Source organism: Manis pentadactyla, chromosome 14, assembly GCF_030020395.1.
Source record: "Manis pentadactyla isolate mManPen7 chromosome 14, mManPen7.hap1, whole genome shotgun sequence".
In the NCBI taxonomy this organism is placed as follows: Eukaryota; Metazoa; Chordata; class Mammalia; order Pholidota; family Manidae; genus Manis; species Manis pentadactyla.
This window is the reverse complement of record NC_080032.1, coordinates 8,523,974-8,547,827: the sequence shown is the minus strand read 5'-3', so window position 1 is coordinate 8,547,827 and position 23,854 is coordinate 8,523,974. Positions and strand designations below refer to the sequence as shown.

Genomic DNA, 23,854 nt, shown 5'->3' with positions numbered 1-23,854 from the left:
ATTATATCCTTTCAATCAAATTAGAGGCTGCAGCATCTGGTGAGGGCTGTAACTGCTGCCATCTGCACCTCGTATATACAGGCCTTTTCAGCTGAGAATCACTCAACTTCCAAATGGCAGGAAGAGATTTGGAAAAAGTTTAGTTGGAAGGGAGGTTAACTTAAAAGGAACATCTTCAAAGGCTGGATGCGACACCCTGCTTACCGTGCTGTGCGCACTGCCATGCAGATTCGTTGGCTTGGCTCACCAATGGTCCTTCTCTAGTGCCTCTGACAGATGAAGGGTATCTGATGGTCTTAGCTGAAATGACTGGGCCTCTCATCTTTGTTATGGGCTTGAGGGGGCCTGCGGAGAGCTGAAAAATTCTCCCTTGAGGAGAATCTTTTGTTATATGACCGCCAGTTAATGGACGACATTTTCTGTTTATTTGACCATTTCTTCTAATTCAGTGGTTTCTACTGGAGGAGATTTTGCCCCTGGGGAACATTTGGCAATATCTGGAGAGGTTTTTGATTGTCACAAGTCAGGGTGGGGTGCAGTGGGGTGGGGTGGGATGGGGCATGCTATTGGCATCTAGCTGCTAGAGGCCAGGGATGCTGCTAGCATCCTTGAATGCACAGCACAACTCCTACACCAAAGGATTGTCCGGCCTCAAATGTCTGTGGTGCTGAGGTTGAGAAACTCTGGCCAAACCTGTTTTGTCCCTCCCTTCACTGTGACCTAGGAGCAGTCAACGCTGATCAACAACTTTTTTCTCTCTTAAGTAGATTCTTTATTATCCATGTCCTTAAGCTCCTTAAGCACTTCTGTGGAGAGTGTTTCAGAAATCTTAATGAAATGAGGATGCTTGTGATATACTGTATGTCTACTGTCTCTAGAGTAAGATTGCCAAATTAAATACAGGGCCCTCAATTTTAAGTTGAATTTAAATTTCAGATAAAAAATGGAAAATTGTTTTGTATAAGTCTCTCTCACAACATATTTAGAAATACCTTAAAAATTATTTGTTGTTTATCTGAAATTCAGATTTACCTAGGCATCCTGTATTTTTCATTTGCTAAGTCTGGCAACCTTACTCTAGGTCCATGAACCATTACATGGAAATTTAAGCTGTCAAATCAAGCTGTTGGCCGCCATCTGCCCTTATTGCTCTGGGTGGACAGAGATGACAGCCCTCCTTGTTCCAGTTAAGGAGCTAGTGCTACACTGAGTCCTTCATTCTGACCCAAATTATCTCCCTGGCCAGTTCAGAACTTCTGAAATTTGTCACTTGAGTTATATTTTTATTTTGGGACCAGCTAACAAGATGCTGATGTGTGCCAGCATCTCTGACTAGGACTTATCCCTGTGCCAGTTCATAGAAGACCACAAGTTCGTTGCTGCAGCTTTGACTTTAAAGATGTGCTGCAGAGATATGCTGTTGACTGGTAGTCAGCTCCCCACTCAAGAACTCTTGTATTATTTGGTCATCCTCTATGAACCAAGGGAAACCGAATGGCCCAGAGCCTGGCTTCCATGGAGCATTGGCTGCCCTCCAGGACTCAATTATTGGGGAACTTTCTTGCCATCTGAAATTAAAAATAGGGCACAGGCAATGTTGATGAAACTTGTCCAGAAGCTGGATTATATCAGTTCATTTATCTCCTTTTAGACTGATTGAGAGTTTCAGACAATGTGAAATAGGTTGCTCAAGAGATGATGAAGCAGTGTAGATTTGAGCCAGCTGTCTCCTGCTTAAAGCAAACTCAGAATATAAAAACATACCTTCATTGCAAAGGGGGTTGATTATTCCCTATTACAAATGGCTTCACCATAGATTTCCTTTCAATAGCAGATTCCCCTGGTTTAAATAGCAAGTGTTTGATTTTCAAATATTTGATTTACCTAAACTTTTCTGGAACTTCTCACAGGTCATTGCTAGGTAAGTCATGATTGCCAGCCTAGAGACATAAATTGGAGAGGAAACTGGGACACTCTGAGTATGTCTGTAATGGGTTTTTTTAACCCCTAGTTCATCATACACCTGCATTTGTTATTCATCTAACATTTATGAGACACCTTCTGTGTGGTCTGTAATTGCTGAGGATATGAAGATGAGTGAGATGCTCAAGAAATTCACAGGCTAGTGGAAGCAGGACCAGGAGCTTCTTGAACAATTACTGTTGAAGGTGATCAAGTTTCACAGGACCTGAGGGACTTGTTTTAGGGTCCCTGGTTTCTGTAGGAGCATAGTGCTCTCTGTTCTCGGTCTGAGCCTTGAACAGTGCTCTGCCTTTTTGTTTAGAGTTGACTTATCATGCATCAGAGAACTGGACTTTGAGATTTAGAACATCTTATGCTTCCTGTTACCTTATATGAAAACTATTTCCAGTGTGAAAATTTTCAAGATTCTTCAATATTTCAAGATTGAAGTAGACCCATTTGTACTCAAATATTATATTGAGAAAGGTATATCACCAAAATGTGATGGAATATATTCTGGTGGACTTGGCAGTAAAATCCATGGTTAATTAATGAAATTAATTAGAATAGTGCTAAGCCAGTGACTTCTGAGTAAGTGGGTGCATTCCTTCACCGAGGCCGGGCCTGATCACGCTCTACTGGAGAGCTAGACTCTTTCTCAAAAGCGATCTTTTGGTCTTCAGTTTGATGATTCTATGTGTTTATAATATCCTAAGCAATAAATATAAATTCCTTAAGCACTACTGCATATTCATGGTGACTGTTCCTGGTAGAAACACATTTACTTCACAGTGATAATCATGGCATGTGGGTCTACATGGGTAGGAGTGGAGCATATTCAAGATGAGAGTCAGATGGGAAAAGAAGTGTTTTCATGGGTCTCTGAATTTAAACGTCTAGTCCTATGCTTACTGTAGGTTCAGTTTTTCTTGGAATAGTCTCTTAAGTAATTAAATATTTCATCTGTTAATAGAGATGAATAAACTAGAAATTCAAATAGAAAACCTCAAGTTCCCTTCCAAAAGTATAAGCCCTATAGTTAAAATAACATTGGGAGGCCTGGCCTTTTCTTCTGTTACTGTTTAAGGACATGAATGAAGAAGAAGATCTAAAAGATATTTTAATGAAAAAATTACTGATAACTTTAAAAATTAAAGTGATTATTTTGTGGCAATTCTACTTTGGGCAAAAGTACAACAATAATCTAAGAATATGTTATGTGAATGTCTATCTTGATTTTAGATGACTGAATTTATGGATGACTGAGTTTATTTATAGTTCTTGAGAAGAAACTAAGGTGGATTAATTGTAAAACATGTTAGTAACTATCTTCAAGATGTCCTTTAAAACATTTTCATTATGAGAAATTTAGACCCCATGCAAAAAGAGAAGAGTTTAAGGAAGTCATATATGTACATCTCCCAGCCTCCACAACTACCAACCATGGCCAATCTTGTTTCATTTCTACCTGCTCCAGTCCCCCAAAGAGATTATTTTGTAACAAATCTCAGATAGCATGTCTTCTCATCTGTATTTCAGTATGTATTTCTAAAAAGTAAGAATTCTTTTAAAAAACATAGTAAGTACCATTACCATTTTCACACCTAGAAAAATTAGCAGTAATTCCTTAATATCATCAACTATCCAGTCAGTAATCAGTGTTCAGATTTCCCTGTTGTCACATTAGTGTGTTTTACAGTTCAAGTCAGTATCTGTGCAGGGCACGTTTAGGTGATGTGACTCTAAGTCTCTATTAGGTTATAGGTTTCCCCTCTTTTTCTTTTTTCCTCACAATTTATTTGTTGAAGATGAAGTTCCTTCTAAACAAAGAGAATGCATAAGCTTCTCTTCAGAGGAAGGGCCCACAGGGGAGATGAGTTCTTTTCTTTCCAGTGGCATTCTCACTTTCATTGCAGAAACATGCAGGATTAGAGAATTTTAAGTCTGGAAGAGATTTGAGCCATCAGTCCTTCCCAGTCATGCTACCCCAGACTTTTGAACTTCAGTCCCATTTTGTTACTATCTTGAAATCTGAGTTTCAAGGAAAGGGATGCTGGGACCATCTGGCTCAAATCCCCTTCTTTCACAAGGTGAAGAAACAGAGGCTCAAAGTGTCTGGGTGGTTTGCTCAAACCACACAGTTCAGCTACTTATCTGGTATCATTTCCTCTTTATTCCAATGATTCTTTGTATGTACTATGTGTATAGAGGACCATCCCCCTCCCCCGCCCCCACCCTGTAAACGATCTTCTTTCCAGTCTAGACCTGATAACCTAATCCCATGTAATCGTGGGAATCACTGCTCTTGACTCAACCATGTTTGGGTGGGAAAAGGCTGGGAACCTTCCTTCTCAGAGCCATGTGCCTCTTTACTGCAGGGCTCCATGTGACCGAAACAAGCATTCTTGTAGTGCTGTTGAGTGTCTGAAGGTAAAAGGTGGTTTTGCCCAGGAGCATGGGCTTTGAAGACGTACCCTTGAGTTCCCACTGGACACCAATCTGTACTGGAAATCCAGCAGAGTAGGTGTGTTGTGCAAACATTTGACAACACTGTTGTGTTGCCTTCTAAATATTGAAAGGAGCTTTTCCCCACTAAACCTTGTATTTCTATAATCTACCCAGCTATCAGATTTTAGAGATATCTTTAAAAGAACAGAAGATATTCCTATTATAAAATGTTTTCTGCTGTCTTATTTTATGATGTCATACTGTTTATTGATCTGTGTTGGTTCCAAATTAGGCTAAAACCAGGCAGATTCTTCCAACATAGGATCAGTAGAGATGCTGAGTGGTCCTATATAGAACAGAGACTTGAGTTTAATGTTAACAGTGAATTAACAGTGACTCTCAAAAGCATCACATATAGAAAACCAACTAGTAATTCTGCCAGAAAACTAATAATATTCTAGACTCAATATGAGACAAATTTTCTATTTTCAATAGTGTGGTTTCATACAAATAGTGTAATTAGGGAATGACCTTACAGAGCTTCATTGAGAACATATTCTTCAACTTTTTAAATCTTACCAAGGAATGGAATGTCTTTTAGATTAACTGCTGCTTTCCTACCACTATCTCACATATGTCAAGTTTTAATTATTTTAAAAGGATACCTCATTATAGTTTTAAACATGAACTTTAAAAAATTGCAGTGCATGTGTAAGCCGGCAGACTTAAACTGCTTGGGACTCTGTTAACTTGGTATTTCCCTCCCTTAAAATAAGTACAGATATTGAATTATATGACATCATTAGCACATAAACAAAGATGAGTTTCATAGTATTTACAGTTGAAATTTCAATTAAGAAAACCCTATTTGCTTCATTATACCTTTTTTTCTTACTCGTATGCATTGAATGCCAGGATTCAATGTAGGGCTCAGACTATATATATTTTCTATCCTGGTGGTAACCTGATAACTTTAAACAGAATTGTAGTAGAGTGATGTGCTTATCTACCCATGTTATGTTGCCTTTTGTAGATGATTATTTCTCAGACCAGAATAAACTAGATTATGATGGTTTCAAATTTATAATAAAATTTGTTTATTTAAAAAAAATTTTATAATTACATAATAATTTATTAGGAACCTGTGACATGTTAGACATTTTATTTGCACATCCTCCAGTTCTTCCAATATAATCCTTCATTTTACAAGTAAAGAAACTGAGGCCCAAAGAGGTTAGCTGAGTGCCTGTAGCTTATAAACCTCAAAGCTGAGGTTTGACTCCAGCCACTAACATGCACTTTCCATTTGGTACCACATCGTTGCTAGAAGTTTTCTGTGCAGAAATATATTTAGTTTAAATGATTTCATAATCCTTGAAAGTAAATATTCAATCCTATACATTTGTGTGTGTGTGTATATTCTGTAGATATCACTCATTCAGGGGCTTCTTAACTTGGAATTCATGTGTCTTGGGGCTGCACAGAAGAGCTTCAGGAGCTCTCTGAGCACTTCTGAAATAGTGAGATGTTTTATATATGATATTTGTCCTGGGCGTGGGTCCCTGTCTCCAAAAGGTCTATGTGTGTACCTAAAATGACTAAGACTCCTGATCTAGCCAACCCCCCTCATTTCAGGGATAAAGAAACTCGAATTGCAGAAAGGATGGGCTGTGTACGAAGGCAGCAGAGAACAGCCAAGTGAGAGCCAGAGCAGAGCAGGGCTCTTGTGCTGACGGAGGCGAGGCTAACCTCTGCAGTCAGACGGCCACGTTAGTGCAAGTCCAGCCCCTGTCTCTGCTTTGTGACCACCGTCCCTCACTAGGTGCAAGCTGTAGCCTCTGTCCCAGGGTGTGCAACTGAAAACTGTTAAACCCTTGCCCAGTCAGTCATTAGGTAGGCCAACTTTGCGAATTGTAATGTGGAAAATATATTTGAAAATATTTCTAGGTCTCCTATGGCTCATGCCTCTAAATTAATTGAAATATTCACACAGTTACACATACAGCATGTTACTATGTGTGATCCTATGGACTTTAAGGTATAAATATTAAAATTGAGAATATATATGCCACCAAGTCTATTGATCTTTTCTTAAAGCCCTTCTTCTAAATTCCAAGTGTAATGAACAAAAATAGTTTTATGAGGGAAAACTCCAGCGAGCTTTTATTAGCTTTCGCTCAAATGCAGCCTGCCCTCAGATCTTAGCTACCATCGGGGCCTTTATAAGGCAGCAGGTCCTACAGAAATCAGCTGGTTTGCTCAAGATTCTCAGCTGAATATGTGTGTACCTTATATGATTCTACTTATCTCAAGGGAATGTCAGTAAAATTAGCATCTCCAACTTTTAAAATGATAGCCGTATGCTGTACTTTGGAGGGTTTGGGTGATGGGGAAAAGATAAGGAATTGCCAATTTAGAAATGTAGAATTAATCCTCTGAGAGCTTTGATGCCAGCCTTGGAAGTTTTTATCAAGGAACTTTTCTGGCCTGTTACCAAGTTTTTGTCAGGTTTATGTTTAACTTAAGGGCTGTTTTCATTCAATCCCCACAACAAAAGATGCAGAGTTTTCCAGTGGAGAGGTAAGGCCAAACAGAAGAATTCTGTGAGGTAATTGGGATCCTGCTAAGAAGACAGGGAGGAATTCGTTTCCTCAGTTTTCAATGTATTATTGCTTCCTTCTCAAAACACCTTCTCTCTTGACTTTCAAGACCCAACACTTTTTTAAAAATTAAGGTGTCATTGATATACACTCTCATAAAGGTTTCACATGAAAAACACTGTGGTTACCACCCTGCAGGTTGCTGTCTGTTACTAAGACCTTCCATTGCGCAGCCTACATTTCTGGCTCTGGGCCACTCCTTGATCACTTTTGATGGGAGAAAAGGATGTATTAACACATAGCAATTAAAATTCTAGCAGTTGACAAAGATTGGCTTAATGTACTTAGAATCATCTAGTCTTGTGGTTCCCAAACCGAATTACTTAACAAATGCCTAGGCAGCTTTTCAGAAACACATGTCCCACTCTATGCCTGGGGTTGGGATAGGGCTCTGGTGTGGTACACACACACACACACACACACACACACAGAGTCTCTCTCTCCCTCTTCCTTTCTCTCTAGAAGATTACAAATAGTCTTGGCAATAGTGCTATGAAGCAAACAAATTAAGGGCAGAAAAATAGGGGCAGAGATGGTGGGGTAGGGTTGTCTGAAGAGGGAATGTTTAGTCTGTGATGGGAAGTTTCAGGGGAGGAACACGACAGGCAGGAAGTGGCATAATGTGTTTACAGAGTTAAAAGCAGACCAGTCACTTCCACAGCAAGTGACCAGTGGAAGGGCTCAGGGTACGGTGGGAGGGAGGGCCTGGGACCACATCAGGGAGGCTTTGCAGGTGAGGATGAAAGGCTTGGGGTGTTCGCAGGGCTCACGGGTTCCTGAGGACTTAAGCACTGTGTGGAGAATGGGTTGCAGGAGCCCCGAAGTGGGAGCTGGAGACCTGAGCATGGCTGTGGTGTCCTCTGATGGTGAATGGGACCGAATGGTGGCACCCAAGGTGGAGAGGACATGGCAGTTTCAGGGTGTGAATTTTAAGAAAGTCAACAGGCCTTGCTGAGGAGTAGGAAGCGGGCTGAGGGAGAGGATGGGGAAAGCAAAGACGATGTCCAGGAGGTTTTAGGAGAGGCAGGAGAGGGTGTGGATGAGTGCCCTGGTTGCCTCATCTGTAAAATGGGAGTGTTAAGGGACCTCCCCCCTGGGTTGGTGATGAACTGACATTCTAAAGCTCTTAGAACAGAGCTTGGCACACAGTGAGGCACTCTGCAAGCATAGTGGTGGTGTGAATGATGGTGACGCGCCCACAGTCACCCAGCTGGTCAGCAGCAGGTCCAGGATGAGAAGCCAGGCTTAGCCTCTTGGTTCAGCGCATTTTATGCTACACTGAGCTGCCTCCTTCCATTACCTTTGGCCCTTTTTGTTTGTGCACACTCTTGGTAGAGGGTTTGATCGTCTTGGTACAGGATGAGTTGCACTTAACGTAACACATGAATGTTGCACCAAACACGATGAATTTCTGGGGTGTTCTGTACAGCGTGGAATTCCAGATTATTTTGGCTGTCCATAAAACCATGCACTTGCAGACAAAACACAGGGCCCAGATAGCTAGGGCAAGGGGGTACAGGAAGACAGATGATCTATGGGTAGATTTTCAGGGTTAAAAAGAAGTATCTTCCAGAATATAGATGTGTTCCTGTTGTGCACATGCTCAGCCTGGAGTGGGCACACTCAGTGCAACAGGAGACGGCACTGAGAATCCTCATACCGGAAGTTATAGGTCAGTGCGTGCCAGGAGAAGGAAAAAAAGAAAGCTAAGAATGTTCGTGTAACTCTTCCAGATTGTCAGGTTCCTAGTGATACATCTTAAAAAATTGTTTGAAGTGCTTCTATCTGTCAGTTTCAACTAAGCTAATTTTAAAATATTGCTCTTTGTGCCTTTCTCATGAACCTCTGTGGATTTAATGCATGCAATATGTGGGGGGAAATCCTCTCAGCGTCAGCTCCCATCCCCCCAAAGCTGAGAAGCAGATTTTAGAAGCACATTGTGGCACCTGCAAGGATTTTTGTCATTTTATTAAATGGACCTGAGAGCATGTTCAGTGTGTCCTGTAGGGAGGAATTTCAGAAAGACGTGAGAGGAAATGCCAGCTCTGGCCCCTGCTCCTGCTTGTTGTTTTGTTGCATCTCTATCTCAAACAGCGAGGGGAGGACTGTTCTTCATTACCAGGGAATGTGAGTCATTCCCAGCCTGGTGTGATTGGGATTCCAAAGCGTTGCTCTATCCAATGGTCTTATTAAATCCAAGTGTCAGTGCAGCCTTTCAGACTGTAGGGGAGAGCTCAGTTACAGCTCGTGCCCTGGTTCTAGTTACCACACAGAGACGCTGGCGAGAGCAGTGACCCCCTTCGAGCACCTAGCATTCTTCATGGATGGCTGTTACCAACCTTTCCCAGATTTGTCAGTTTCCTGGTTCAATTCATGGGCTTCAGTACGCTTCAGGTCCCTGTTTATATCCTGGTTTGGATCTGTACGCTTTCGGGGAAGATGATCTGATGTCTAGACAAGCTAGTGCCAAGATTAGCCCAGCATTTGGAGGGTACCTCGCTTCAGATTCACTCAGCCCTAGCAATGGTAACTTCAGCATATCCAGGATCTAGCAAGACACTATACTATCCATTTCCATCTTGGTCCAAACAAAACAAATAAAACATCAACCAGAGAGGGAGGAAACTATAGATGTTGCCAGAAAATTAGTTTGCTCTTTCTTTTCTTTCTTCTAGAATGTTTCACAGCCAATGGTGCAGATTATAGGGGAACGCAGAACTGGACAGCACTGCAAGGCGGGAAGCCATGTCTGTTCTGGAACGAAACTTACCAGCATCCGTACAACACTCTGAAATACCCCAATGGGGAGGGGGGCCTGGGCGAGCATAACTATTGCAGGTAAGATGGGGCCGCACAGTACTTAAAGAAAAACATCTCTGGTGTCCTTCCGGTACTTCCAACTTTGTTCACAGCTAGGAAAAGCTTCTTTGTCTCCTTTCAGCCAACTTGGAAGACCTTTCTTGTTAGTATTTTAAAAATCTTTCTCCCATACCTTGTGTGTGCATGCACACACACACACACGCACTCAGGTTGCTTTGTTATGGGTTTTTAGAGCTCTCCTTTCCTGTCTGATCATTTACATGTCTCTTTGAGAGGTTTTCCCAGTTGGCCCTGCCACTAGTGGAAAATATAGACAGCAAAGGTTCTTAAGCTGCTGTGAATGTGGTCAAGCAGAGCACCTTCTGTGGCCCAAGCCTCCCTCTGCTTCTGAGCAAATGAAGCTGCCTTGCATTATCCCACCTCCCGCTGGCCCAGGATAACCTTGCTCTGGGAGCAGCTATAGTCAGCACATTTGTGCTATTTCTTTCCTTTCAGTAGACTGAGGTGTTTCTTTGCCCTTAACCTCCTGTCTACTTCCAGCAGGAGCCCTTAACCTGAGATCCAAGGTGCTTCAAATATGTATTTGCTGTTTTCTAGGGAGATGGTCCATGGCTTTAATCAGATTCTCAAGTTGTCAGTGATCCAAAACAAGAAGAATCACTGGTCTGTAGGGAACAGAGCAAAGATTCTAAGCACTTTTGGTTATAGCTACATTTTAGCTATTTATACCCAAGGTCCAGGTAATGTGACTCATGGTTCAGCAATGTTTTGAGTTTAATTACTATTAGGACAGGTGCACAACCTCTTATCTCTGCTGCATTGGGACAGGGGGAAATGATGGCTGAGCTAGACTTTGAGCTGCACACAGTGTCCCCAGTTCTACCAGTATGTTGGACTCTCAGCTATGGTACTATTGCCCCAGCTGAGCCAACAGTTATACCTGCATTGTGTGGGCCACACTCTTTACCTTCTGCCCTCCCTACACACCTTTCCTAACACTCCAGGACCCTTGTGGTTGTCTTGAAGTCCCAGGCCTATAGTCCCTGCTATCTTTACCTCTGTACCTTCAGCTCTTTGCTTCACCTTTGTTCTAATTTGTACCCTCCAGCCATTCCCCCATAGTTGTGGTTGCATTATTTTTAGTTTGTTTGTAATTATAAAAGTATTAAAAGCTTTTCCCCCCATAAATTCTCAAAAACTACAGATGTGTGTTGTTTAAATAAAGTGCTCCATTTTACCTCTTTCCCCACAAATCCTCCCCAAGAAGCCCCACCTTCCAGAGGTAACACTTTGTATACACGCTCCTTCACAGCTTGCTATCTTTTGTATTTTGTTGTCAAAGTTACACATGCTTATTAAGTAATCTTTTCACATTTTGTCTTTAAAGTTATACATGTTCATGAAAACTATTTTTGCATAATTAAAAAAAATCAGCTCCCTTCTATTTCTGGTGTGTTCCTCCCCCTAGTTTTTCTATAGGAATAGTTGGATTGGGAAGAGTGTTTAGGAAGAGAAACCGGAGTCTTGTGTTTTGTTTTTTTTTACATAGTTTCTCATATTCTTGTTCTAAAGTGTGTTGATAGTGGGCTACTGGTTTATTCCATTATTCTGTTGCTTTCTGTCAAACAAGTCTTCTCAGAAGAGTTCCTGTTTTTAAGTGTGACTTTAAGGTAAATTTTAAATTTCAAGTGAGGTTTAATTTATGTGAAAAAAGTCTTCTCTCATAGATTAGTTCTACCCAGTTCTACCCAGAGGCTCCCAGAACTACACAGTAAATGTCCATTTACAGCAGTGAGAACCGGGGAGGACCATGTTCCTCCTTAACCCTGGCTGGCCCCAGCCTCTCCTTCAATTTGGTGGAATGTACCAGACCTGAACTACTAGTTCATCCTTCAAAAAAGGAGAGGCTGAAATTGTTGATTATTGTCACGTCAGAGAGTCCGGGCCTTTTGTTTTAGCTCTGCAGCGAAGTCAAAGATGAATTTGCTTGTTCTTTATTAAGCTATTCTGGTGCTTTTCGGAGTGGTTTTGACATTGATAATAAACGTTGTTTTCTAAGGTCTTTACCAAATACTACATCAAAGCCAAACACTGAATAGAGGGAAGAAGATGACAGTGAAATACTGTTTAAAGAAGGGCTTTTGTACAAGTTCTCCTTTGATTTCTCGGCTGACACCCGACACCATGTTTGTCTTGCGCACGTTGTGTTTCCAGGCCCATCACAGTGGAGATGTCTGGGAGATGGTGCATGAGGGGGGTGCGCTTCCCCAGGCTCAGCATGGCTGGATTAGAGGGGAAGGCAGAGAGCAGGAAGAGCAGAGCTGGCGCTGGCACCTGCCTTTGGGCACAAAAAAATGAAAGGACCCTTTGTTCTGCAGGGCAGCTTATCTTCTGGGCCACACAATAGGCTTATCCCTCCCGGGCCTGATGGGGCTGCTCCAAAGCTCTGGCTGCAGGGTCTTTGTGCCCTTTTCTGGCCTAACTAGAGTGTCAGGTTTCCAGTGTTCTGAGTCTAAAGAAAGGGAGTTTGGAAAGCAGGGGAGAGAGGCAAGGCCTTTTTCTGTGTGTCCAGTAACCCCTGCCATTTTTTGGTCTGCCTCAGCAGCATTGCCCATTAGCGTCATGGCGTCTCTGAGCTGAAAAGATGTTAAAGTGCGTTTATTCCAAGCCACTCATTTAGAAATGTGAACTAAATCTTTCAGAAATATCATTGCCATATCAGAAGTTGGTACCAGGATTAGAAGATGGCATGTTCTGATTGAAACTCTTTGGCACAGTTTTCTCCAGAATTCTCTGAGAAGTTTAAGGTGGGAATAGGTCCCATTTCCATCAGACGTGAGTTGACAAGGCTGATCCTGGTGACAACTTGTCAGCAGAGTCTATATTATATGAATTTTATTTTATTGTTTTAAAAACTACATTGTTCATTGTAGAAGAAATAAGATAACAAAGAGAATCAGAAAAGAAAAAAAGATTTTGGATTACCAATAATCTCATCATCCGGAAATACTTTCAAGGGTTCGGCGTGCTTCCTTCCCTACATACATCTTTTCAAATAGTGGGATTGTGTCATCTATCATGTTTCAGAACACCTTTTAAAAAAACCTAACAAGACATTGTGAATATCTTTCCATATTAATTAATGTTTCTCTGTACCACATTTTTACTAGCTGCATAGCAGTCCCTTTTACAGCTTTAACCTACTTATTTAGTCAATTCTTAATTATTGTTTTTAAGATTTTTGTATTCTAAAAATGCTGTTGTGAACATCTTTGTAAGTAAAGATGTCCTTAGAATAAAGTACTAAGGGAGAAACTGCCGAGTAAAGGGAGTTTGCACGTTAGGGCCTTTGACTCTAGTTACAAAATTGCCATCACGACTGGTTTGTGTACACTCACATTCTTATCTGCAGTATGAGAGCTCATGGGAATTGCTGTGTTCACACTTCAGGTGCCAGTGCTGTTTGGCATGAACTGTTCAGTGGCCAGTTGTCCTGGTTACACTATAGTGAGTCTGTGTAAACATTTATCACCTTTGCTCACTCCCTCCTCCTCCCCCCAAACTCTGAAGTATATGTCGGAGTGGATGGGTTTGTTCTTATAGTATTCGTACTTTTTCTTCTTCAGAAGAGGTGGCATTGAGATACATACCAATTTTGAGAAATAGCACAGAAGCTGAAATGTTCCTTTTCCATAAAACTGAAAAGCAGTGATCCAGTTGACTTAGAACGACAGAAGTGTTACTAGCTGTGTCCTTTACCACAACAGAAACCCAGATGGAGATGTGAGCCCCTGGTGCTACGTGGCAGAACATGAGGACGGCGTCTACTGGAAGTACTGCGAGATACCTGCTTGCCAGAGTAAGACTCATGCACATCTGGAGGTTTCGGGTCACTGAATACCCGGACTGCAGAGGGGAAGGCCACTGCCAAAGGGCAGGTAGTTCAGGCCTGAGGATTTCAAGAAGCTGGTGAAAGGAGAAGCCATCCTGGGCTAAGGATTCCTACCTTTCTTGTTGAGGCTTTTCAGAAATGGGAATTTCTGAAATTCTCTGGTTCCCTCAAAACCCCATTCCCTTGATAGATAAGCCCAACCAGAATTTCTGCTTCTACTTGGTTTCCTCATGCTGAGTCTTTCATCACTGAGATTTTAACAGTGGCAGAGCCTCCTGTGCAAAAAAAGGGTATTGCACTTTTGGGACTGGATTACTTAGAATGAATGAAAAATCTCTTTATGGACTGTAAAACTAATTCAGGACACTACTCATTATTTGGATATACCCCCTGAAAAATGGTGTTCAGTGATATCTCATTAGATACTTTCCAAAGCCTTTTCCTTACATTAGCATAAAGATGTTCTATTGTTTTTTATGAAAACTCACATCTTGTCCAGCCTGCAACTGAAAAACCCACTTCAGCCTTTTACTTCAAGGCCTACTGTCTGTTTCTTTCATTCATTTCTCCATTGAGCGCTTATTATATGCAAGGTCCAAAGGCAGAAGGATGCTCTGACCCTCAGGGAATATGTGATAATGGCAGGGAATCTTAGGAAGATAATTTAAAACAAAGTAGAAAACATTGTCGGAAGGTTTGAAGTACAAAAACCAAAAGTAAACGTGGTACCATCAGGAGTTTACTAACGTAGTGTTTAAGTATCTTTTTAAATATGCCGAAGGAACAGGGCTTCTTGGTTCCTAGAACCAAAGAAAAGAGCAGCTTGTTGGTAATATTTTTATCTGGGTTGTTTTTTCCTGATTATTTAGAGCTATGCCTTGTCCTGCCACCTTTCCCACTCCTTAGGTCAGGAGGCTGTGTATGTAGCGTCATACAGTTGTTCGTGTGGGCCCTGGGACCCTCTCACTCACCCCGCGGCTGCTGCAGCTTACTCAGCCCCATTGCCCCAAGGACAAAGGGCATCCCCTGAGCCAGTATTGCAGACCCAGCACTCACCTTCCCTAAGTTATACCCCCAGGTGTCACCACTGCCTGGAGGCTAAGTCCTAGCTTCACTACCCTGCCACCCTGATTATGCCTTGATTCAGACAATAGTGAAGACCAGAAGAATGGGCTTCTGCTTAGTCTGGTTAACCACATTTTTAAAATGAAAAACGTCTCGTTTGGCTCTAGTTATATAAAGAAGAAAGGGGCAGGGGAAGAGGAAAGCAGATTTTCCTCGGTCCATTTGTTTTACACAAAGATAGTCTTTTAGTACCAGCCTATGTCTTTCTCTCAGGAATGGTGAAGAAGGGATCTCAATCTGGGTGCTTTTATTGGGAAAGATAATCCTCAACTTGCATTTATAAAATATAATTTGGGTCAATGGGAGTTGACTCGCGTGTGGTCTCTGAACTAAGAACCAGAAGAGAGAATTATACCAGAACGGTGCAAACTATCTAGTACCCCTCTAATTCCTAATATTGGTTGGATGTGCCTCCCTGTTCCAAAAAAGGGGCACATAAGTATCATTTCCTTTTCGTATGGCCCTATTTAACCTTGAAACAGTTTGGGTAGGGAAGACTTTAAAAAGTTGGGAATGAGAACTGAGGAGGACCTGGTTTGAGAGTGAAAGTGTCTGGCCTTGGTTCTCCAGAAGACTTCCGTTCACCCTGTGGCACCAGGGCTGCCCCCCAAGCCGAGCCTTAGCCCTTGAGTCTGGCAGAACGCTGTGCTTCTAGTGTGTCTGATTAACACAGTTGAGAAAAACTCCTGCTCTGTTTGCAGCAAGAGACCTTGGTAATTGCCTGGTGGACTCAACTGACATACAGCCTGCCTATTTTAGGCCAGTGTTGCCCTATTTCTGGATGTGGAGTCACAATTTTCATGAATAATACTGACTCTCTGTGTGAAGCCTTCTATTCATGATTAGCATTGAACTTGTTATACAGGAAAAGGCCTGTGACATGATCAGATTCCTGGAAAGTTCATATCTGAATATAACAGACCCAGCAGGAGCCAGGGGAATGAATGTTAAGGGACAAAGCAGAGTGTGGTTGAATGACGGACCATTATGTGGAGACTGGGATCTCTGCCCCTCAGCGTATTACGTATAGAGCTAAAACAAGCAGGGAGGCAGAGACGAAGTATGATTCAAAGAGGGGGCAGAGAGGAACTTGAACTATGCTCTTGACCTGTGCAGTGTGGATCAGAACTTAGTGTTAAAAGGAGAACAGCTCTGACATAATTGGATTGCTCTTCAGATCACTTCTGCCAAGAAGTTTCTCAGAAACCCCGAGTTTTTACCACAGACAGAAGAAATACAGACTTGTAAAAGCAAATCCCAGCGTCATCAAGTTTACCATCCCTCTAGATCCCACGCTCTGAATCGCTTACGTCCTGTTGGGTCGGCTATTGAGGGGGAAAGCCTCTGCTTACTGTCCATGCTCTGCCTATCTCTCTTTTGTTAAATGACCATCCCTACCATTCTAAGTCCCATTTGTGTCATTGCTTTTAGGGACATGCTGGTATGGACCTCAGCATGGCTTTTGCTTTGCTCTGTTTTACCCATAGGTTCTTTATAAAAGGTTTGTCAGGATTTTTAAAAGTAAGTTATCTAGTTGTCAGCAGTCAGGGGGTGGAGGGACTTACAAATGACCTTTAAAGGCAAATATAATTTTCTTCACATAGTTGATTTGGGGCCTTGAAGGCATGAGAGTGAGAAATTCACCTTCTCATCTCTGAGAGCTATTTTGTTTCTTTTTTTTTAAATTAAGGTATCATTGATATACAATCTTATGAAGGTTTCACATGAGCAACATTGTGGTTTCAACATTCACCCATATTATCAGGTACCCCCCAACCCCATTGCAATCACTGTCCATCAGCATAGTGAGATGCTACAGAGTCATTACTCGTCTTCTCCGTGCTGTACTGCCTTCCCCGTGACCTACCTATACTGTGTGTGCTAATTATAATGCCCCTTAACCCCCTTCTCCCTCCCTTCCAATCCACCCTCCCCAGCCCCTAAGAGTTATTTTTTTTTTGCTGTAAAACATTTATTTGATTTCAATATATACCCAATTGTAAAAGTTCATCTTTGATAGCTAAGGAAATTTGAATACAGACCACTTGATTATATTAAGCCATCACTGTTAATTTTATTAGGTACAGTATGGCATGTTGGTCATATATGTGTGTGTACAAAATTTTTAAGTCCTTTCAAATTACAGAAACTTACTGAAATATTTGTGGTTGAAATTATATTTTACCTGGGATTTGTTTTAAATGATCCAGCCTCCCAGAGAATGAGGGGGAGGGAGGTGCAGATAAGAGAAATAGATGGAACAAGAATGGTTAAAAAAAAAAAGGTGAATATTTGTTGATGCTGGGTAATGACAGGCTCATTATTCTTTCTTAGTTTCGAGTGTGTTTGAAAATTTCCACTCTAAAAAATAAATTTTATAATATTTTTAAATTTTACAACATTTTAAACATTTAAAAAATAAATATATAAGCACACATTCAAAGTATCTGGATTCAAAAGTGTAACATGGTTAACCTAAATTGTAATACTTTAACACATAGCTCACAAGTATCTGAGTTGGTTATTAAAGTTATTGATTAAAGTTTTAGTTCTTAAGCATATTAAAACTATTAGTTGTTATTTAAAGTTATTAAAACTTATTTAAATTAGTTATTATTAAAGTTAAAGTTAATTATTAAAAGTAGTGACTTACAGTTAGTTATTAAGGTTTAAAATCACAAGGGCTTTAGAAGTTACTGGCTTTGACAAATGGTATTTTTTAAGCTCCAATCATTTACCATTCCTTGTACAACAGGGGAGACACAGGGATGGTGTGGCTTGCAGCTTGTGAAGAGCCCCTTCCTAGGACTGAAGACAGACACATGAACACATAAGCAAATGCAAGATTACTCTGTAATAAGTGAGATGGGCAAAAGGTTGGGAGCACCAAAGAGGAACATCTGCCCTGGCATGGGGGGAGGCAGGGGTTCTGGAAGAAGTGGGGTCCTAGAGCAGGGCTTCTCCAACTTTGAGGTTACTTACAAAAATGTGTGGTAGTACAGTCCCTAGGGATCCCAGTAGGTGTGGGACAGAGTTGAGACTCTGTATTCTGACAAGCCCCTGGGATGCTGGAGCTGCAGAACCACACTTTACGTAGCCAGGTTCTAGGTGCTGGGGTTGGGGGAGAGGCAGGACATTGGAGACAGAGGGAACAGTTTGTGGACACACACACACAGATTCACACACACACACACACACACACACACACACAGATTCACACACACACACACACACACAGATTCCCAAGCAAAGTCAGTGTTGCTGAGACAGACATTCTAAAAAGGAAGGGCAGGAGATGAGGTTTGAGAAGAATTAGATGGGGCCAGATAATGGAAGGTCTTATGGTCTCGGTATGGAGCTTGGACTTGACCCAGGACGATGGTGACAAGGCTGTGGTGAGTGTGGCAAGTCAGAAAGAGACATTCCTCCATAGCTTCTTAAGCCTCTGTATTTGGGATTTAGGAATGAGGTTTCTCCCTCTTAGTCCTGAGAAGTTCTCTAGAGATGGTATCGTTCACACAGACCAGCCCTAAGAGGATGCCAGGACTAGCACCTCTACAATGTGGGACCTTTGGTGGCCTCACTGGCTTGAGTTCCTTTTAATTGTGACACCCTGACCTTGTTAAAACAGTTTTGTTGTTCCTTACAAAAATGCAGCCCCAAACCAGGATTTGAAAGCTTCCAATTGTGAGCCCTAATAAGAGTTTTTAAAGCTATGAGTAAAAAGCCAAGGGTACTTCGGCACTGGTGGTCAAAGCAGTCTCTCAATTAAAGAAATTGTTCTGTTTGTCTCAGCACTTGCTGCATTAAATGCCAGCACTGATTTTTAGCACCTTTTAGCTTGTATTTCAGCTGTCATTGAGAACCTACTATGCACAGAGCACTTATATTCACATTGCCATATTTAACCTTGTCAACAATCCTATGAAGCAAATGATATATCCACTCCCACCCTCCCCGCATTGTTCAGATGATAAAATAAATCTAGAGTAGTTCAGTGATTTGATGGGGATTACACTCTGTCCCAAACAGGGTTTGAATCTAGCTCCTGAAGGCAAGACCAGGGCCTTTTTCTTCCAGTACTTGAGAACAGCCCCATTTCCTTTATTTTCTTGGAAACAGTGGCCTTGGGATGGATCCAGGCTACTGTTGAGGTCATTCTTGAGAATTTTCTTTGTGGATTGTTTGGGAATTAGAGTTTAAAATTCTGATAGTATGCCTAATTATTAAGATTGCCTTTTTGACATCGTGGAAACCAAAGGATTAACTCAGTGGCGACAGAGGGTCTGCAGTTCAAGCTGTTAGCTCTCAATCATTTTCTTTCTTCCTTTGGGTTTGGGAAATCCCATGCCCCAGGAGTAAAGCAGGCTGCGGTGGTATCCAAGAAGCATTTGCTGCACAGCAGAGGGGCTCTGTAGAATGTTGGACCATCTCCGCGGGTGTTCCCAGCCCAGCTGTTCTCAGCTGGGAAGGGGCTCCCCAGAGCTGGACGCTGTACACAAAATGCTGCATGAGCAGCCTTGCCCAGCCCTCAGGGTCTCTCCCAACACTGTATCTTCATTGCATGGGCTGAAGTTCACCTTGGAAAAAGACACACCTCTGTGTATCATTAACATGTTACAGCTGAAACAAAACCTCAAATTCTAGCTGATAGCCAAAGCAATGTTGAAACTAGTATCTATAATATACATTATACAGACTAATTTTTCCCCCCTCTTCTGTCTTCCCATTACAATTACTTAACATTTTTGTTTAATCAAACCCTTTTCAGTTGCCCAAATTAGCATTGTCAGAACTCTGTTTTATGTGTTCTGTTGTCACTTTGTATTATTAGTTTTGTTTTCCCAACTAGATTAAGCTGTTCAAAGATAGGAGCAGGTGGAGGTCTGGAATTTCTGTAAAGGGGAGACTGAAGGTAGAGAGACTCAAGGACTTTTCTTAAAATTGAATGAGAGGCCCCCTCATTTTACTAGGATTGTATGTTTAGTTAGGGAGGGTGCTGATGGAACTGATGGGGGCTTTTCTGCCTCAAGCCACCATATATCTTAACAATTTTCTGCAACACCTAGTACAGTGGAGGCCATTACAGATGCTCACTCAGTATTCTTGATTACATGATGTCAGATCTCTTTCAATAAAAGAAGTGATACAAGCTAGTGGAAAGAATGTGGACCTCAGAGTCACACCCTTAGATTTGACTCATTACTCACTCAATAGCTTTGGCAAAATGACTCCCCTGAGCCTTGGTTTCCTCATCTGTGCCTTCCAGGATTATTTTGAAGATTAAGTGAATAAAATACACACAACCCTAAGTCCAGGACCTAGCCCAAGGTAAGCATGAAGTTTCCAGCAGGTATCGTGGTGGCCTGTGCTGTCCCCGAGGAACAGACTACCACTGGCATATTTCTGTCATCTCATTCCTAAATAGGTTGTTCCTAACCTGTGCTTTATTTCCATACATTCCTTTTTTTATCTGACTGGCGGTGGGGCTCCTCAGCTGCTACAGTAGCCATTCCCCTGGGATCTGATGGGGCTTTGCACTCAGTCAACACAGAGGCCCTGCATTGGTTCTCTAGTGCAGTTTGATGGTTCAGATCTGGTGTGTATGCGATTGTTCTTTGTTTTTGGCAGTGGATATTATTTAATTTTCCATAAAAAAAATACATACTTTCTGAAACAAATGGACATTTTCCTTGGTGACAGATATAGACTGTATTTCCAAAATGTTCTCAAGTACAACTGTGTAAAGCATACTAATAACTTAGGAAGGGAAAGTCATTCGGATCAATAAGGATGGTTTTCTTGGAAATCTTTACACCAGTACTTGCCTGTAAGGAATATACAGTCACTTAAGATTGTACATGAATAATACAATGTACAGTAATACAATATACAATCTGTGTAAGAAGTAGTCCCTACCCTCAATCCTATGATGTAATTAGGAATTCGAGTTATAAACATAGGAGAAAATTGGAGACCAGCCCACCAATTATATAAATAAGGCTGAAGGCCGAAGTCGAGTTCTGTGAGTCTCTGAAGATGAGAGGACTCACGAGGGCTGTAGAAATTGGAGGCATTGCTATGGAGAAAGGCTGATGGGGCTGGATGGGTCAAGGCACAGCAGACCAGGGAACAGCCACATCGGACTAGGAGGACGGGCATGGGATTGTTGCATGTTCGCTGGAAACCAAGCTCCCAAGCAGGGTGGCCAGAGAGGAAGCAGTTCAGGCCTTGGAAGCCAGAGTTGATTAGATGGGAACTAACGTGCTGAAAGCCCTCCTTTGGAAGGTGAGCCCAGCACCCATTTACAGGGTGGATCAGATGAAGGAAGTTTGGGGAGGAGAGGATGGGTGTAGATTTCTAAATCCAGGGAACAGGGCCTGGGCTGTGACGGCAGCAGTGAGAGAAGACAGGAAGGATTAAATCCAAGATGCATTTAGGAAGAAGGCAGAACTTGATGACAAGTGGAATATATAAGGCATGAAACAGCAGGAAGAGTAAAAGATGACTCTGTGGCTCTTTGCTTGGATATTTGTGGTGTCCCTAAAAAAAAAAAACCAGTTCAAGTCAACAAACTAAACCCTTCCCAGAGATGCAGCTGTATCATTCCTCATGAACTTGGACTGACCTTCTGTTGAGTAAGGTGTTTCAGTTGTCTGTTAACTGCGTAACAAGTCACCCCAAACCCTTGTGGCTTGAAATGGCAACAACTTATCATTTCTCCCGATTCTGTGGGTTGGCTGAGTGTCAGCCCTGCCCTTCTGCTGCTGCTCTCACCTGGGCTCAGTCAGGTGGCGGCCTCCACCTGGGGGCTCCGCCGGGCTGACATCCACGGTGGCTCCAGGCCTGCACCAGGTGACTGCTCTTTCCTACAGCGTATTCAGCTTCTTACATGGTGGCTGGCTTCCGAGAGAGGGGAGCACAAGCTGCCAGTCGTCTTAAGGCATGAACTCAGAATTCACCCCATTCTACTGATAAAGCAAGTCGCAAGTCCAGCCCAGATTCAAGAGGAGAGGAAGCTGATTCCAACTCCTAAAGAAGGAGCAACACACGTGTGTCGGGAGGGGAGCAGCTATTAGAGCCTCCTTTGGAGACTGTCCACACATTAAATTGCCAGAAATTAAGTTTCAGAGAAGGAACCACCCCCACCAGCAGAGAACGACTGCTGTGATACATCAAGGCCATGGGAACTTAGGAACTTGTACTATCTTCCCCTAGAGGTAAAATTCCATAAAGAAGAAAAGGCTGTGTTTAGTTAACTATTTGGGTGAGTTGATCTGAGACTCAGAGACATGAGTAGGGCTGCTTGAAGAGTCAGAGTGACAGGAAAGGGGAGCTGATGTTCAGAAAGGAGGTTAAGAGGTAAGGTGGGGCCATGTTGTGATAAGACTCAGACCCAGATGACCGCTGTGCGATCTGGGAGGAGTCTGGACCAGATGGGAGCAGTGCTCTCAGGGCCCAGCTGAGAGGGTGGGTGGACTTACGCTTAACCCCCTGACACCCAGAAGGGAGTATTTGAAATGGTCGGTCCTCTGACAGGATGCCAGCAGCAGCATCTCGTGTGTACTTAGTCCTCGTTTCCATGGAAGGGAGAAATCAGCCACTGAGGCACTGGTGTGAGGTTCCTGGGGCAGAAGGTGGTCTCAGCACAAGGTTAAGAGACATATAAAATAAGCAGTCACCACATGGTTAATGAAGAGGCAGACTGTACTTAAAAGAAAACGTGAAAGGAGTTCGGCAGAGCCAGAAAAGGATTTTCTAAAACGCAAAACAAGAACTTTGTTTGCTTCTGGTTTCTTAAACAGATATCCCAGATCTGGGCAGAGCCCTGGAATAGAAAACACAGCCGCAGTCAGAACTTCTTCTTAGGCAAATTACCATCTGAAGAATTGTATTCAAATTGAGCTATTATCATAACAGGCACGCTTTCTGTCTTTGTCAGGAATTGTTTGATTGCCCTGGAACAGAACTCACTCAAGCTAACTTGAGCAAAAGAGATTTATTGGAAGGACATCAGGAGTATATTGCAGAATCCAGCCCAGTGTCCCAAGAATGGGGGAAGAAAGTACTCACTTTGGCTGTCTGTCTCCGGGGCCCCCTGGTCTCCCACCCTGCCTCTCTCTCAGTGTGGTGTCCATTCTTTTCTTGTGAACCAGCAGAATTAGCTCACTCATCACCTCATGTGGCCAAACACGTCTAGTTGCCTTTATCCCTACATGACAGAACCCTACAAGTCCAGTGCCTGCAATTCACTAACTGGAATGCCAATTCCAACTTCCTGGGAAAGAATCCAGGGGCCCCAGTGGGAGTCAGGCAGAGGGTGGGGTCCTTTGGCCCACCTCCAACCAGTCGCAGTGATGGGAACAGATCTTTTGAGCAGGTGCCGTGGGCAACAGGTGGTCCTCAGAAAAGGGCTGTCGACCGTGGGACCTGCATGGAAGCGTGTGTAGCACTGTCACAGGGAGGCCCCAGTTATATCCAAATGTAATGGGTGCTCAGTAAGTCTGCCTGGCTGCTTCCCGACAGTTCCTTGTATTAGTAAAAGAACAGTAGTCTGAATAGAGGACCATCTCCCCTCAGCTACCTCCAAACTTTAGTCTCTGTCAAGAACTCTGAACATCTGAAGAGAGTGGTAACTGACTGTCATGAGTTTTAAGGCATCATCTAAGATAAACAAGAGGTCCATTTGTATTTTAAGATGATTTTTTTTTTTAATTGAAAGTGATGAAGCCTCTTTTGGGAAGAGGAAAAATGCATGACCAAGCCACAGGGCTTTAAAGTGGTCTTGAAAGTAAAAAGGAATTTGAGAACAAATATCCTTTTTCAAACTGACTTCTCCTCCCTGCTTCTGGGAAGAACTGAGGGTGGGACATGGTCTGGAAATCCACTCAGTTGACCAGTAATGCTTTTGAAGACTGCATGACGTGTCTTCTCCAGCAAGACCTCG

General features: G+C 42.5%; 1 protein-coding gene across 3 annotated transcripts in view; it reads left to right on the top strand.

The window, feature by feature from the left end:
• Positions 1–23,854, top strand: part of KREMEN1 (kringle containing transmembrane protein 1) — a 72,016-nt gene that overhangs the window by 6,076 nt on the left and 42,086 nt on the right. For all 3 annotated transcript variants that reach the window (XR_008993860.1, XM_036908910.2, XM_036908911.2), the window contains exons 2-3: positions 9,746–9,908; positions 13,658–13,749. Coding sequence is in view for 2 of the 3 variants with exons in the window: in XM_036908910.2 (XP_036764805.2) it covers positions 9,746–9,908; positions 13,658–13,749 (255 nt within the window). In the remaining variant the exon portion in view is untranslated. The remainder of the gene's footprint in view (positions 1–9,745; positions 9,909–13,657; positions 13,750–23,854) is intronic.